The following is a 16,888-nucleotide window of genomic DNA, read 5'->3' on the forward strand; positions in this document are numbered from 1 at the left end:
GTTGATGATCAGCATCATGGTACCAGTGAAGCCGGATTGGAGTATTTTGGTTTTGTCAACTCAAAACTAATCCTGTAACTCTGAATTTGTTCATCCACCATCATGGTACAGGCCCCTGCCCAAAAGATCCGCACCAAGGGGGGGAAACGAACTTGAGTTTGATTCAATTGAACCAAACAAGACAGGTGTGAGTACACCCTTAACATTTCGCTTTATAGCATGTTTTAAAACGTTTCAGACTGTCGAGCATAATATGAAGTGATACTCTTTCAAATATATGCTAATGTCATCCAATTCTCTGCTGTTAAATAGGAAGTTCTGTGATGTTACCAAAGTAATGCAGTTTTTCTTATGCTTTCACGTGGACTGGATGTCCACACTAATAGAGCTCAGTCTTACGGTCTTGTAGATATGAAACCATGGGTCTAAACAGCCAAATATGGCATTATTCCACAAGCTCATTAAACCTTCTTCATGCCTCTTTTCTCTGGTTGAAGCCATTACTGAATAAAAACTTAAAACCTACAGTTTTGAATAACTTACATTTATTTCACCTTTACATGGATGTTGGCAATGTGTTTGATAAAAATCGCTGATTTTATGGGTATCATAGCATTTAAAGTACCTCATTTAATAATGACATAAATCGGATGTGGTAAGTAACTACGTATAAGACAAAGATATAAAGTCTAATGCAGGCTTAAAAACATGTATCTAGAGAAACTACCCAGAGGATGGAGTGGTTCTGTTTATTTGTAATTCCACCATCAAATTATTCCTCTGCTAAAATCTGAATATCTAAAAATAGTGTTCAGTTTAACTAATCTTAAAAGGTTGACACTCAATGTTAAGTAATCTATTTGGCATACTAAAATGAATAAATGTATTTTACAAATTGTAAAAAGTACAAAAGTTATTGATATTCAAGACCATCATATCACAACTTCAGAAAAGTTGCTCTATTCCCACAATTTCATTTACCCATTAGAATCACTCAAGCTGCCTCCTGTTTTGCCGACCCTTCCACATATCTACATATGATCATCTCAGATACAGTATAGAACCTGCGCCATCATGTGTTATTAAGCATCCACAACCATGATGTGGACAAAAAGCCCAGCGGCGGAAAGGTGGTCTCCATTCTTATCGAGCAGTGGCACATGGTGATATCCTGTGGTATAACAAACAAACTATGTGGTTATAGTAATATTTATCATGCATATTTAAGACAGCAATGGCAACTTAAAAAAACAAAGAGATGAGCACATATTTAAACACACTGACCTTTCTTTAGGCTGTTAAAGGGAAGTGTGTACTGGCCAATAAATTCATTGTTCGAACCGGAGTCGTAGTCCTCAATCAAAAAGCGCACAAGGGCTAGATCTGGCACACGCACATCAAACTGGAAGTTCTCATTCCACATGGGGTTGAAGCCTTGAGAAACAATAGAGAGCGATTAGGCAACATCTTGATCCTGAGGAGAATCCCGACTGACCATATTTAGAGAGTTATTGTACCGTTATTCTCAATGTACTGCGTTTCCACCACAGTGGTATCGGCCGGCACACCGTAGATCTGCACTTTCACAATGGGATCAACAATGGAGGACTTCCCTTTGCTCACTTTGGGTAGCTGCTGGGCTGAGATCACCTATTAAGACAAACAGAAACAGAACATGTAGCATTATAACTGGAAAAGAAAAAGTCTAATATTAAAAAAAAAACTACAGATCCATTACCATCACATGGAGTGTCTTATTCTTTAGCCACGGTCCATCTGGAAGAGTGATGGGATCAAATTTAGTGTCTCGTTCTCGTAGGTAAGAAGGTTTGAGGTTGTAACCACTCTGTCCGTTCTGGAGGAAGAGCCCCTGATTCAGATCCATCTCTGGGCAGGGCGTCTGGAAGTTAAGGGCCACTGGAGAAAAGGGAGATAAAATGGATCGTTTCAATCAAGTTCAAAGAAATTTTTTAAGCTTTAAAAAGCCTGTGAGTTTAGCACTGTGACATTAACATCAACTTCCACTAACTAGATTTGAATATACACGTCCCAGTGTCAGTTGAATGGTGAATATAAAATTCATGTCTTTACCTATCTGACAGCCTGCGTTCCACAGAGGCACTGGGTTATAGTTTGAGGAGTCCGTCCTCAGTCCCGCTGGGTAAATCCGGCTGAGTTTGTCTATATTGTGACGGATATAATCGTTCACTGTGACAGAAAAATTAAATTATTAGCCAAGGAATGTGTTTGGATAGTTGACAAATAGACATATAGGCAGAAAAGATTTTGAAAGGCGGATAATTTTAGGTCAAAATGTACACTACTGTTCAAAAGCTCAAGGTTGGTGTGTTTTATACATTTATAGATAATTATAATAATATATACACATATACACACCAAGGCAGCATTTTCTGCAAAATACAGTATATAAAAAAAAAGTAATATTGTAAAATATTATTAAAATTAAAATATTAATTTTCTGTTTTTATACATTTTATTCCTGAGATGTCAAAGCTTAATTTTTAGCAGCCATTACTGCTGTTCATTACGGTCTTCAGTGTCACATGAGCTTTCAAAAAAAATTTGGTGCTTAGGAAACATTTCTTATTATCAACCATGTTAAAAAGCAGCTTAATAATTTTGTGGAAACGTTTGATAAATAGAAAGCTCAAAAGAACGTCTTTTTTGAAATAGTAGTCTTTTGTGATATTATAAAGGTCTTTCCTGCCAGTTTTGATCAATTTAATGAATCTTTGCTGAATAAAAAAATGAATTTAAAAACTAATCTTAAAATAAAAATCTCAGTGACATCAAATATTTGAACTGTAGTGTACATTGTTTTAGATGCTGTAACTTCTCTGTAAATTACCATATTTTTCTTCAATTACTAAAAATAAAATTTGCATAGATTAAGAGATTTTTTTTTTTAGATTTTAATAGATAATTTTATGTTCATGAATAAAATGTGTCTCTCTTTTTGCTGTCCAGTAAAGTGGTATATATGAATGGCTCTTTTCCTTGTTAGTCACCCGCTCGTTTCCATATTCAAAGTTGTGTCTAAGGTCTCCCTCATGCAGAACATCATCTGTGACGTTATGCACGTTTCTGACTGTGTAGTTTGCAGCGTAATAAATCTGTGCAGCTGGACAGAGTCCAAGTCTGCGTCTCATGACATATATTCATGTGTTTAATAGCATGTGTTGTGTCTGAGCGGCATAAGTCATGACATCACACCTGATTCCTCCACCAGTTTCTCAGCTTTTCCCTCTTTGAACGAGGCCATCTCATAAAAGGACTGCTTGTCCCGGGAATCCTCAAACCCACGGAAGTGGACACTCTTGCAGTAGATCACAATATCCGAAAGCTCCTTCACCAACTTCAGCGACGATGTGTGTAATTGTATATAAAAAAAAATTGAACATCAAAAGAATTTGAATTTTTTTCTTTCCATGGTCACATATGTACACAAGAAAGAGAGCACAGAAATCAGCTTACACTAGACTTCTTTTCCTGGTCTTCTTCGTCACCATCATCATCTTCCTCTGTTACACTTTCTTCCTCTGCTGTTTTGGACTCTTCTGAAAACATGTCCTCAAGTTTGTCTAGTCTTTTCCCTTTGACTATGAATCGGCCTTTGAGCTCCTAAATAATACACGACACAGCCATGTGTGTAAACGTGTATTTAACAACTAGTGTCACCAAAAGGAACTGCAAATATTTTAAGCAACTTATAGTTGTCTATGAAAAAAAATTTATTCTCAGATCTCAGCTTAATAGCGCAGAATACTATCAAATACACAGCATATTTACTGCATACTGATTTTGACATTTGGTACTGTGTTTCTAACAGTAGTTTTAGGAAGCTTTAGCTGTAACTGATACCGTGGAGAACAGCAGCGTTTGTATTGTTGACTATGACAGTGACCAGGACAGGCCACACCTTGACTGAGGGGAATGGAAAACAACGTTATGTAAGCTTTGATAATCATCTGCTCCCCTGCAGGCAAAGCACCAGTCAGTCGCCATAGTAACCCAAAGCAGTCTTTCAAAGCATGACACCACAAAACCACGATGGACCAACGTGATGGCATAACTCTGCATTTGCCATTTCCTCATTTCCATCAAATTGATGTGCTGAAGGTGTCTGTCTAACGTTTCTGAAGAGTTGACATTTGTAATTTTGTGAATTTTGTGACAGCAAAGAGTTTGAGAGGCAGCGACGATTTCAAATAGAGCAGCTGCTGTATAAATTCCACACATTCCACAGAATTCCATCCTGAAAGCATCTCCTGTTCAGTCAGGCTGGAAAACTCTCTTGGGTCTCACGTCTTGGTTGGTTTGGGTTAGTTCACCCAAAAATGAAAATTCTATCATTAATTACCCTCATGTCACTCACAACTCATAAGATTGGAATCAGAGAGCTTTCTGACCCTGCATAGACAGCAACGAAACTACTATGTTCAAGGCCCAGAAAGGTAGTAAATGACATTGTTAAAATAATCCATGTGACATCAGTGGTTCAACCGTAATTTTATGAAGCTATGAGAATACTTTTTGTGTGTGGTGCTGCTGACGCAGGATGTGTGCTGGGATTCTTCTATGTGTGCTGACATAGAAGAAATTGTTAAATAAAGTAAAAAAAAAAAATTCCCCCTTGTGCACAAAAGTATTCTCGTAGCTTCATAAAATTACAGTTGAACCACTGCTGTCACATGGACTATTTTGACGATGTCCTTACTACCTTTCTGTGCAGTTGGGGTAGTTGCCTTACTGTCTTATGCAGGGTCAGAAAACTATACTCGGACAAAAAGACAAGATTAAGCCCAATTTCTATAAAAGATTCTTTAAATGCACTAAAATTTTATACGTTTTTCTGGGATCATAAATAAATCCTTAAACGTTTTCCAGGTACCGTTATCGGCAACAATAAACTAACTTTGGTTTATTGCATCAGCCAGAATGTTAATATCACTGAATCCCAACTAAATATTTTGATCACCTTTCCTGGCGACCAATTTCCAACAACTGTCTCTCTTTCCATTCCACCATTGTCTCTTTCTTCTTACATGATAAAAATAATTTCAACTTGATAATTCATGCCCATTTAATTTCTTATTTGAAATTGGGTGTGTATTTACCAGGATTGCATACAATCAGTCTGTCATCATTATTACAAAACAAAACTTCTCAGTCCGGTTTATTTTGTATTTTATAATACAACCTGAATTCTGGAAATATTGGGACATTTTTTAAATTTGAATAAAATGAAAACTAAAAGAAATTCGAATCACATGATGCAATACTTCTTTTCAAAACAGTTTGAAGACATCGAGGTTATGAGTTTCTGGAGTTTTGGTGTTGGAATTTGGTCCCATTCTTGCCTTATCTAGGTTTCCAGCTGCTGAAGAGTTTGTGGTCATCTTTGACGTATTTTTTATTTAATGATGTGCCAAATGTTCTCTATAGGTGAAAGATCTGGACTGCAGGCAGGCCAATTCAGCACCTGAACTCTTCTACTACAAAGCCATGCTGTTGTATTAGCTGGAATATGTGGTTTTGCATTGTCCTGCTGAAATACACAAGGCCTTCCCTGAAATAGACGTCGTCTGGAGGGGAGCATATGTTGCTCAAGCTGCCCATACTGCATGCAATTATGCACCCCCACACCATCAGAGATGCTGTCTTTTGAACTGAATGCTGATAACACGCTGGAAAGTCTCCCTCCTCTTTAGGCCGGAGGACACGGCGTCCGTGATTTCCAACAAGAATGTCAAATTTGGATTCGTCTGACCATAGAACACTTTTCCACTTTGAAACAGTCCATTTTAAATGAGCCTTGGCCCACATGACACAATGTCGCTTCTGGACCATGTTCACATATGGCTTCCTTTTTGCATGATAGAGCTTTAGTTGGCATCTGCAGATGGCACGGCGGATTGTGTTCACCGTCACTGGTTTCTGGAAGTATTTCTGGGCCCATTTAGTAATGTCCATGACAGAATCATGCCGACGAGTAATGCAGTGTCGTCTGAGGGCCCGAAGACCACAGGCATCCAACAAAGATCTTCGGCCTTGTCCCTTACGCACAGAGATTTCTCCAGTCTCTCTGAATCTTTTGATGATGTTATGCACTGTAGATGATGAGATTTGCAAAGCCTTTGCAATTGGATGTTGAGGAACATTGTTTTTAAAGTATTCCACAATCTTTTTTACGCACTCTTTCACAGATTGAAGAGCCTCTGCCCATCTAAGACTTTTATAGCTAATCATGTTACACACCTGATTTCAATTAACTTAATTAGTTGCTAGATGTTCTGCCAGCTGAATCTTTTCAAAATGTTTTGCTTTTTCAGCCCTTTGTTGCCCCCGTATCAACCTTTTTGAGACCTGTAGCAGGCAAATTTGAAATGAGCTAATTTAGTGGATAAAAGTGTAAAATTTCTCTGTTTAGACATTTGTTATGTTCTCTAGTGAATAAAAAAAAATGGTTAATGTGATTTGAAAGTCTTTTAGTTTTCGTTTTAGTCAAATTTAAAAAAACGTCCCAACATTTCCGGAATTCAGGTTGTAACCAGATTAACGTACGGTATCCAGGGGTCCTACCCATTCTTCATTTCAAAATTCCAAACAAATTTCCAAACCTCTCGGTAGATTTTCAGACCATATTTAACATAAATGGTTCATGGAACATTATTTTCAGCTTTATATTTGGTATATAGTACAGTCATCTGTAAATATTTTTATTTTCTCAGGGTTTTTTCATTGATTTTCTTGAGTCCCTAAAATAAAAAATACAGACTTTTACATGCACACAAGAAACTTTTTTGTGCCCTCAAGAAACTATTCACATGTGCAATGGGAATGTTTTGCATGATTATGCATTACAATTTCTAATTTTATATAACCTATTTCCTTTGTGCATCACTGCCATCTTACTATGAATAAAACCCCTAATATCAAGGCCTATTGTCCAATTTAACACATCCTATGTAGTAGTGGAGAAACTATGAAACGAAATGGGCTGATGGCATATAATTTGCCAAGTTCAACGGTCTATAAAAAAAGACTGGTACTGTAAAAAAAAAAAAAAAGTGTTTAAGTTTTGGCTTTCATTGGGGCAATATGCCATATTTCAAGCCTTAGTTCTCTTTAATGCGTAGTCTGTGGCAGCCAAGAAACCACACCACGAAATGGGCTGATGGCACAACAGGTGGCTCAGTGTGCATTGTCCTATATGCTAAGTTTTTTTTTTATTTTTGCAAAGGCCCTATTTTTTATTTTTGCAAAGATCCTTGAGGCTATGTAATACGGTGCTAAACCCAAAATGCTTATAACCTGCATTTTGCATAATGAAAAAGTGCACAATGAATTAATTCATTCATTTGGTGCTCACTAAAGAATCACTAAACAGCTGCCATGAAAGCTCACTTCTTGTACGATAAATTAATTTTCATTAAATTCTTAATTTTCCATTATAAAAAAAAACTAAATGGGGCAAAAGTCTGGACACACAAATATTTTTCTGTACTCTGCTTTCTTTTTACCATACTTTTCTAAACCCTGTAGGAACCCTGGGTATCCCTTACATAGTCTTGCAGCTGAATATGCCTGTATAACATGGCTTAGCAGATTACCAAACATTAACATCTTGCAATCACTAACCTCTGGGGAAGGAAGGCATCTCGGCATCTGATCTCCGAGAGGTTTAGTGACCAGAGCGCTACCCAGGATGGAGATCAAGTGCTGAGCCATGATCTTCTGCTGCTCCACACTGCAGTGGTTCTCCAAAGATAGGATCACAGGATACTCAGACGTCTGGTAAAATGAAAAAAAAAAAAATTAAAAAGAAAACCCACATTGTTGACAGTCAGGCACACGTGGAAAGCACACCAGAAGAACAAGCTCTACAAGTCCCAAAACAAACATTATCCATCACTATATTATCTTGGTGAAATGACAGTTGTTTGCATTCATTGTTATAAATATTTTTTTACCTTAAAGGCATATTCTTGAATGGCTTTGATCACATCTTTGACGAGGACCTTTGAGGTGAGAGTGTATCCATGGTAAATGACCGGCTCTCCATCTGATCCATCCCAGCAGTCCAACTCCACACAGCGGCAGCCCTTCAGAAGTGCTCTATGGAGGGACAATGCAACTTGGTACTCCAAAAATAAGCCATGCTTTAAGAAAGGTTAATTAACCGAAATACTTTCATTATGAAACTAGTATCTAATAGTATCTAATAATGCATTTCATCTTTAAACTATTTAATTAAAATACAAACAAATGTTGAATGATTGACAATTACTTTATGTATGCCTCAGTGCTGCTGGGTCCTTTGAGCTGGTCCTCCAGCAGGTATGTGTTGTGAGAGGAGGAGATGAAGTAATGGTTGAGAGGCTGGTTCATGTCCTGGTAAACATTTTTATGAGCCGGGTTAAAGATCAGCCCCTCTGGCTGGTGCAAGTACATTAGGAAGCCATCCTTTGTCATTTGCTGTTTGGCTTTGGCTACAAGAATTGCAAAACGAAGACATTGTAGTTACACTTGCATTTTTCTCCCCGAGACTGAAACTAAATACATTTACTTACACTATCGCTCAAAAGTTTGTGATTGGCAAGGTTTTTTGTATCTTAAAATGTAATTTATTCCTTCGGTGGCAAAGTCATTACTCCAGTCTTCAGTGTCACATGATCCTTCAGATCATTCTAATATACTGACTTTCTGCTCAAAAAAACATTTATTTTTCTTATTAATATTGAATATAAACTTAATTGCTTAATATTTTTGTGAAAACCACAATACATTTGTTAAAGATTCTTTAATGAATATAAAAAGTTCAAAAGAACATTAATTTGAAAAAAAAAAAAGAAAAGAAAATTGTAACATTTTAAATGTCTTTATTTTCTGATATGAAATTTATCAATTGAATGGATTCTTGCTGAATAAGTCACTTCTTAAAAAATAAAAATACTGACCCCAAACTTTTGAATGGTAGTGTATAGCAGATGTTTTATCCATAGCAACTTACAAATAAGAGTAACTCAAGCAGGAGGCATTACCATTTTCATCAAGTTCATATTTCTCAATAAGCTGAAGGGCATCATTCTGAGACACGTCTTCTTTCTGTTCATTCAACAGGAAGTTGAGCAGGTCAGTGGCGCTCATAAGACCATCTGTCTTTGCATACTCTCCATAGATGACATCAATCTCCTCTCTTTGTGTCAGGATTTCATAGAAATACTCAATCTCTTTGCCCTCCAGGAATCCGCCCTTTGATTTGTCACATTTCTGAAAGAGAGGAAACGGGTGTTTCAAGCCAAGTCTTGTGTGGGTGACACTTTAAGGTTCAATCTGTTGTTAACATGAATTTATACTTCTAAAGCATTTAATAATCTTAGCTAATGTTAATTTCAACATTTACTAATATATTATTAAAATCAAAATGATCTCATAATATTTAATGGACTAGAGAAACTAACAATGAACATTTGTATTTTTATTAACTAAACACTAACAATGTTCAATAAATACTGCATAAAATGTATTGCTTATTGTCAGTTAATGCATGAGTTGTAGCACTGTGGAAACATTATAGATGGGCAAACTAGGTTAGAATCCTGCACAAATAAAGAAATATTACCTGAAAGAGCATTTCAGCATAGTCTTCAGCCACCTCAATGTTGATGTGTTGTAGAAAGCTCTTCATCTCTTTCTGACTGATCTTGTTATCAAAGTTTTTATCTGCTTTACGCAAACAGCTGTAGATCCAGCTGGAGCTCTGATGTAAGGACAATTAATAAGAGATTTGAAAGAAGAACGCTTGAATTGCACCTCAACATCACTGCAGTGTTAATTTTGTCGACGAAGACTACGACGAAAAATATTCGTCAACGAACCTTTTTCCTGTGACTAAGACGAGACGTTGACGAGCTAAAACTAAAATCTGATGATAAAAACTATGACGCGTCTTCGTTAACAAGACGAGACTAAAATGTTATTTGAGGACTACCGTACATCATTCAAAATACATCCTATAGGCTCAGGCGCGCAGATGGCACTAGGGACGGGGGGACATGACCCCCCCAGATTCATAGTGACCCGATCCGTCCCCCTCACAGTCTCTACGACAGGCAACGTCGGTATACGGAGGATTATTCAGGGTTTCCGCTATGTACATTAGCCTAAGTAGTGGCGGCCAGGCCACATGCACTAAGCCATTTTTGAAAAACGCTTTTGACCGTAGTGTCTGACCGAATCCCAAAACACGTGTAGCCAATCAGCAGTAAGGGGGCGTGTCTTGTACTGATAGAGAGAAGAGAGCGCTCTATTTGAATGCACAGGACGGATATTAGCAGATCGACTATAGATAGAGAGAGACGGCAGATTAAAAAAATAAATAAATAAATAAATAAATATCAGAAATAAAACATTAAAAAGAAGGGTTACGATCAGGCAAGAGGTAGGACCCACGTAAATATATATCGGAGCAGCTTTCCAGCGGTGGAGAGAAACTCAAGGAGCAGGAAGGGCTCGAACTGGATGGAGAGGTTTGCTTTGTCTCACACAACTTATCTGTGTTGGCTTTTGCTTGAATATGTTTTTGTGTCATCTTCGCTTGTTTCCGTGATTGTCGTTACCATGGTTGTGTATGTAGGCTACGTGTGGATGTGGAGATCTTTTTTAGATTCACTTTCACTTACTCTGTTTATACTATGGAGCAGCAGTACTCAGCCAGTACTATGAAGCAAGATTCACGCTTCGGGCACACCCTTTCTACCAAAAACTGAAAATGTATTCAAATTTTTCCAAATTCAATCCTTGATTCAAATTTCTCAAGCTTAATTGATTTGGTCTAAAGAGAGAAGAATTGATGAATATTTTTTTTTGAATACTACATATAAAATAGCTACCAAAATAAATGTGGGTACCTGCAGTTTGACTAAAAGTTGACAAAAATGCAATGAACTTTCGTCGACTAAAACTAGACTAAAACTATGAAAGACTCAAATGACTAAAATGTGACTTAAGACTATTAAGCATTTTCGTCTCAAGATAAAGACTAAGACTAAATCAAAAATGCCTGCCAAAATTAACACTGCGTCACAGGCGTTTGAAAAGGATACTGCTCGGTTTTCTTCTGAGGAGTGAGGTTCTTTATGTTTGAGATGACCTTCTCCAAACCGCCGACCCACTTCTTGGCTTCCTCCTCAGAGCTGGCGATCAGGTCCAGGCCCTTCTGTCGACCCTTAAACAGGATGGAGAACGCTCGACCCTCCACTGACTCCTCTGTGTACTTCCTCAAACTCTCCGTCTGCCGACCTGTTCGTACCTCGTCAATGTCCTCAACAGAGACTGTGTGAGAGACAAATATAGAAACATAATATATAACAATGTGAGTCCCACTGAATCCCACCATTATCAAAAATAACACTGCAGTTTAGCAGTGTGCAAATGTAACATCTGTACTGTGAATGAAATGGTGATCTTATAATTTGGATGATTTATGTCCAAAATTTGTGATTATCTGATGTTAGTTTTTTTAAATAGCAAAAAAGTTGTAAGTCAGTAACTCGACTTTATTTTCCGGTAAAAATATCCAAGTATGCTTACAGTGATTTATGGTTAAACCCATTGAAAACTATATTTATAAAGATATTTCATTAAAGCAGTTTTTCCTAGTTTCTATTAGGGACTGCTGTTAAATGCTGTATCATCACGGTAATATGCATATGGAAATTCTATGCAGAAAAGGGTCATGCATGAGAAAAAGGCATTGGAAGCTTGATTTTGGACATTTGCATACTTTGAGGGAAAATATACATACGTTTTAAACATAGCCCCAGGCTTGTATTTTACAGCACTGGGTACAAAACGACAAAGTAACTTTAATGTGCTGTAGTAAAACACACAACTAGTACACAAATAGCTAATTTGGAGAAACATTCGTTTCATCAATAACCCTTTTAATTACATTTAAAAACGATGCACAAATCTTCTTGCCAATGCTTTGAAGCATTTAACAAGGGCAAGAGATCACTATGACATTATTATGATGTAAAGATGTAGTGATATAATCATACATTTCAATTCAGAAGTTTGGAGTCAAAAGCTAATGTTTTTTAAAATCTCTGCTGACCAAGGCTGCATTTATTTGATCAAAAATACAGTAAAAACAGCAATATTGTGATTTTTATTACAATTTAAAATGTTTTTTATTTTGATATACATTTCTGTGAATTTTCAGAATCTTTACTCCAGGCTTCAGTGTCAAACGATCCTTCAGAAATCATTTTAATATGCTGATTTAATGCGCCAGAAACATTTATTATTACTATCAGTGTCGAACACAACTGTTAATAAATATTGTTAAGACTATGATATAGTTCAGAATTCTTAGATGAATAGAAGGCCAAAAGAACGTCATTTATCTGAAACAGGTGACATTATAAATATCTTTACCATCACCCAATGCATCCCTGCTGAATAAAAGTATTATTTTTTTTTACAAAAAAAAAATATCTTACAGACCCCAAACTTTTGAATGGCAATACACATCAATAAATCACATGTCAACGTCTATATCAGTATTACTGAACCACACCCAGTAAACATCGGCCTCAGTCCAACTGATTTTGTTGGCACAAACCTGATAATAGTATTCATTATAGATAAAATATCTTTAATATTAAATAAAGCAAGAGAACTTTACTGTCACAGACATTAAAGGGATAGTTCACCCAAAAATGAAAATTCTGTCATCATTTACTCACCCTCAAGTAGTTCCCAACCTGTATGAATGTCTTTGTTCTGCTGAACACAAAGGAAGATATTCTGAAGAATGTGGGGCATGATTGACTTCCATAGTATTTTTTTCCTACTATGGAAGTCAATGGTGCCCCAAAACAGCCTGGTTACAAACTTTCTTCAAATTATCTTCCTTTGTGTTTGGCAGAACAAAGAAATTGATACAGGTTTGGAACTACTTGAGGGTGAGTAAATGACGACAGAATTTTCATTTTGGGTGAACTATCCCTTTAATGTTCTGTACATTGGGTGAACTATCACTTATATGTGCCTGTACATATTTTACGCAACTTCATTTAGGTTTTATGCATTCATTTGACCCCGTTTACGCTTAAAAATGTGGATTTGAGGAAGGAAGCGCTGTAGTAACTTCTGTGAGAGACATTCATACTGACAAATGAAACAATATAGGTCAGCGCAGGACACAAGCGCACGAGCAAAGAAAGGGTTGACTGACACACCCCTGCGCACATCCTTTTGGGACTCACATGTCTGTTTGGATTTCAAGGTCTTTTTGGATTCATGCCACATGGTCTTGCAGTCCTCCTGGAGTTTGTAGTAGCGTGTCTTTTTCCATGATCCCGAACGGACTTTCAAAAGCTCTCCGCCATTCATCAGGAACTGCAGCTCCCCGTCACCCTCCAAACCTGTGGGGAGGACAAGAGCAAGACAGCTCATGTAATCATTCTTTCAAAGCTCATTCTGAAAGACAGATTTGTGGGTTATTTCCCTCAACATCCTTTTTATGAAGGCAGAAAAAACAAAGTATTGTATTGTCGCTTTGTGGTCCAATTGAGGAAGGAACCCACCCATTCATGAGTCCAGCTGCTGAGGAAGAATACGTAGCTTATAAACTTTTATGTAAAACACAAAAGACTCTGCATAAAAAGACAGGAACACATACTGCAGACACCTGACACCAACCAGGACCTGCTTTTAGGTCAAACTGCCACAGCACAAATGAATTATTTACAAAGGTGTGGTGTGTATTTATGAGTAATTTAAACACAACCATGAATCAATTAGGTGTGATGTGTTCTTGCTCTATTTACGACAATAGCAAAAGCCCAATACACTGCATTCTAGATAGGCAACTTAATAAAGTAAGGCAACTTCCTTCGAGGTGCTTGTCAATGAACTGCACACATCTTTAAATGAAATGAAAGGTTCAAATGAAAGGTTAAGTTCTCAGATTACACATACGATTGTTTTATTCATTGTCCTACCGAGACGTTTCATGTTGTTTCTCGCTGTTGTTTTCATCTGCGCGCGGTGTAAGGACTCTTGAGATTTGGTCCGCGTTGGTTGTTTTCGTACACACTGCATATTGTGAATATTCCGCAACAAAAATCTAATCTGTTTCGGAATAAGGCAGCCGCAAACATATCCTAACGACCTGCTGTGTTGCACTCACTTACTTGTCCCCGGATTCGGGGCGTGTACTAATCCAAAGTTCATCCCTAGAATAAGACTGTAGTGACACCTGATCTCATACTCGTTGGTGAATAAAAACAGCACTTTAAGGATGTTTGTTTAAAGATAGATTTAATAAGTATACATTTTATACTTTTTAAAAGCATACTGCAAAATGCCAAACAGCTGTTGAAATACCTGTTGGGCTTGTTGTTTCTGTGCAGATCCCATGGCGCCATCTAGTGGCTGTGTTTGCCAGCAGTCTCATCCCATTATCTCCAGTGGATTTCTGTTAACCCTTAAAATGCTGTTCTTTTATGATGGTAGTAATATTGACCGTTTCAGAATCACACACGGCCTTTTTCATTTCAGAAAAGATGTTAATGCCTCATTTGGTGGCATTTGGCATAGTCTATTAAACCAAGTGCGAAATATTATCTAACGTGTTAATAAAAGGTAGACATGTGAAGAGCAGAATGTTTTTGTTCTGCAATGACAATGTAAATATTGTTTATATATATTTTAGAAATTGTTTAAATGTATAAGGCCAGGCTAATAATATTTTTGTTAACTAAAATAAAAAAATAAATAAATTGAAAGCTGAAATAAAACACAAACCTTAGATGAGAATACCTTGCATCTAAAGTTTAAAATGAAATACTAAAACGACTAAAAGTGCAATAAACTAAAAGTTAAATAAAAATATATAAAAGAGACAAAAGCACATAAAATTACTAAAAACTGAAAATAATAAAAGCTCATTCAAAATATGAATAAATACTGCAATTGTAGTTTATAAAACAGATAAAGGCCACGTTGATGTTTATACAAATTTTAAATTTCATTCTACATTTCTGTAACTAATTTTCACTGTAAACATTTGTTTATTGCACAGCAGCTTTTATATACTTTTAAACAAAGTTCTGCCCTAACGGTCTTTTGTTGACATTGCATTATGTTTGTTTTGGATTCAGATAAGTGTCTACATGACAACTTTCTGTTAAAGAAAGCAAACACTTGCAGTGGCTCTGTGGGCTTTTTCCCCTGTAATATTAAGACAATTTGTAATGAGTCTATCTGCCCCTACAAACCCACAGGCTGCTTCCTGCTGTCATTTCAGAGCGAGAGAGGACAGTTAGATCCTTTTCATATCCGTCTGGATGACAGAGATACTGGAGATTCAGGAGGTGTGTACACAACAAGCACGCAGTCATTTAGATGCCTTGGGCTTTTTAAGAACTCAAACGCAGGTCACAACGCATAACACCTTATAACCTTCTGGGGGAAATCCCTGCACAAATTGTATATAAAAAAAAAGTTGATCTTTAAGAATATTTTTGTCACTTTTAAAAAAAAAACTGATCTGTTGAAAAATACCGTAAAGTGAACTGAGCATTGGTTTAAAGAAGTGAGTAAACCCATAATTTGACAGAGGTTTCAGGCAGAGGAACTAAAGTAATGAAAGGGATGTTATGTGAGACAGTCAACGGAATGTTGCTCCAGGCTACTGACACCTCTCCTGTGCCCCATCCTCAATAGAAAGTCTAGTAGGTTATTATATTGCTGCAAAATTGGAGCACTGTAAGAGATGGACAAATACACCCAACACATGACAATACAAAGTTACTAAGGGTGTGGCAGCCACATTATGTCCTCTAACTCAGTTTACACTATACACCACCCATTCATGCGTTTATTAGAAGACATCCACAGAAATAGCTGTCTGAAAACAAATAAAAGTGTGATTCGCAAAAGTATTTTCAAAATTAGTGCGCAAGTTCGATATCTAATATGACACAATAAAACTTGGTTCATCTTCAGTTTGTTTACCCTCTCCGTTGTTTGCAACATCGGCCTTTAAATTAATATTTCATAAATTAGTGCGTGAGGAATCGTGTTTGGTAATGGTTAACATTCAGTTGCGCGTGGCTGGAACTCAAGAGCGCGTGCAGGTTTAGTGAACAGGTCTGAACATTCACTGCTCTCAAACTGAACTTTCAGGAGTTTGTTCGACTGACTTTTGTGACATTTCGGAATCATTTTAATTCAGTTGCAGTTTTAGTTTTCATTCAACACTTACCTTGTTTCTCAGCAATGCCGTTGGAATCCATTTCTCGTAGATACAGCAGACTGTTATATCCTCCTCGTACACAATCTGTCCAGTGTTCTCGACTCTAGGAGTTTACACGCAAAAAAACATAAAACTTCGCAAAGTCTCGCTGACGCAAAACAGACGCAACTGAGCAGCACTACTCCACCAGCCTTCTCTTCACAGGTACAGATTACCTGCCTGTGGCTGCTATGGTCTCAGCAAAAGGTATCTCATGATGAGCCACTCCCACTGATCGCTTCAGCATCTTATAACGGCATGCTGTGCTTTCAGTTACCTATAGGGGTCATGATAAATTATGCTCAAACAGTAGTAAAGCAAATTCAGACTGAGATTGAATGTTTGGTTTGTTTCATTCTGGCAGTTCTTTAACGTCCACTACGTGCTGCACCTGTAATCAGAGCTGTAGACACTTGTCATGTCTGAGAGCAAATATGCACTATTAGTAAATCGGTCAGGTGGCTCTAATAATTTACAGGCTGCAAAGCAGTGAGCTAGTCATGCGAGGAACCATTTTATTTTTCTGAGTCATATAACCGATACGCAGGCAGTTGT

At 37.1% G+C, this 16,888-nt stretch overlaps 1 protein-coding gene across 2 annotated transcripts; it reads right to left on the minus strand.

Moving 5' to 3' along the window:
• Positions 1 to 525: 525 nt before the first annotated feature.
• Positions 526 to 16,557, minus strand: LOC306846689 (1-phosphatidylinositol 4,5-bisphosphate phosphodiesterase delta-1-like). Of its 2 annotated transcripts, none has more exons than XM_079380241.1 (15): positions 16,304 to 16,557; positions 13,299 to 13,457; positions 11,130 to 11,358; positions 9,647 to 9,776; positions 9,066 to 9,294; positions 8,312 to 8,513; positions 7,995 to 8,139; positions 7,663 to 7,815; positions 3,496 to 3,642; positions 3,235 to 3,376; positions 2,092 to 2,208; positions 1,739 to 1,917; positions 1,518 to 1,650; positions 1,285 to 1,434; positions 526 to 1,171 (listed from the first exon to the last, which is right to left on the minus strand). In XM_079380241.1, the coding sequence occupies exons 1-15, from the start codon at positions 16,332 to 16,334 to the stop codon at positions 1,083 to 1,085; spliced, it is 2,235 nt and encodes a 744-aa protein (XP_079236367.1). In that variant the 5' UTR covers positions 16,335 to 16,557; the 3' UTR covers positions 526 to 1,082. The 2 variants fall into 2 exon arrangements, with proteins under 2 accessions (XP_079236367.1, XP_079236368.1); XM_079380242.1 differs by lacking the exon at positions 16,304 to 16,557 and adding an exon at positions 14,037 to 14,432.
• Between the last annotated feature and the right edge of the window lie 331 nt (positions 16,558 to 16,888).

This window comes from Barbus barbus (genome assembly GCF_936440315.1).
Source record: "Barbus barbus genome assembly, chromosome: 26".
Classification (NCBI taxonomy): domain Eukaryota; kingdom Metazoa; phylum Chordata; class Actinopteri; order Cypriniformes; family Cyprinidae; genus Barbus; species Barbus barbus.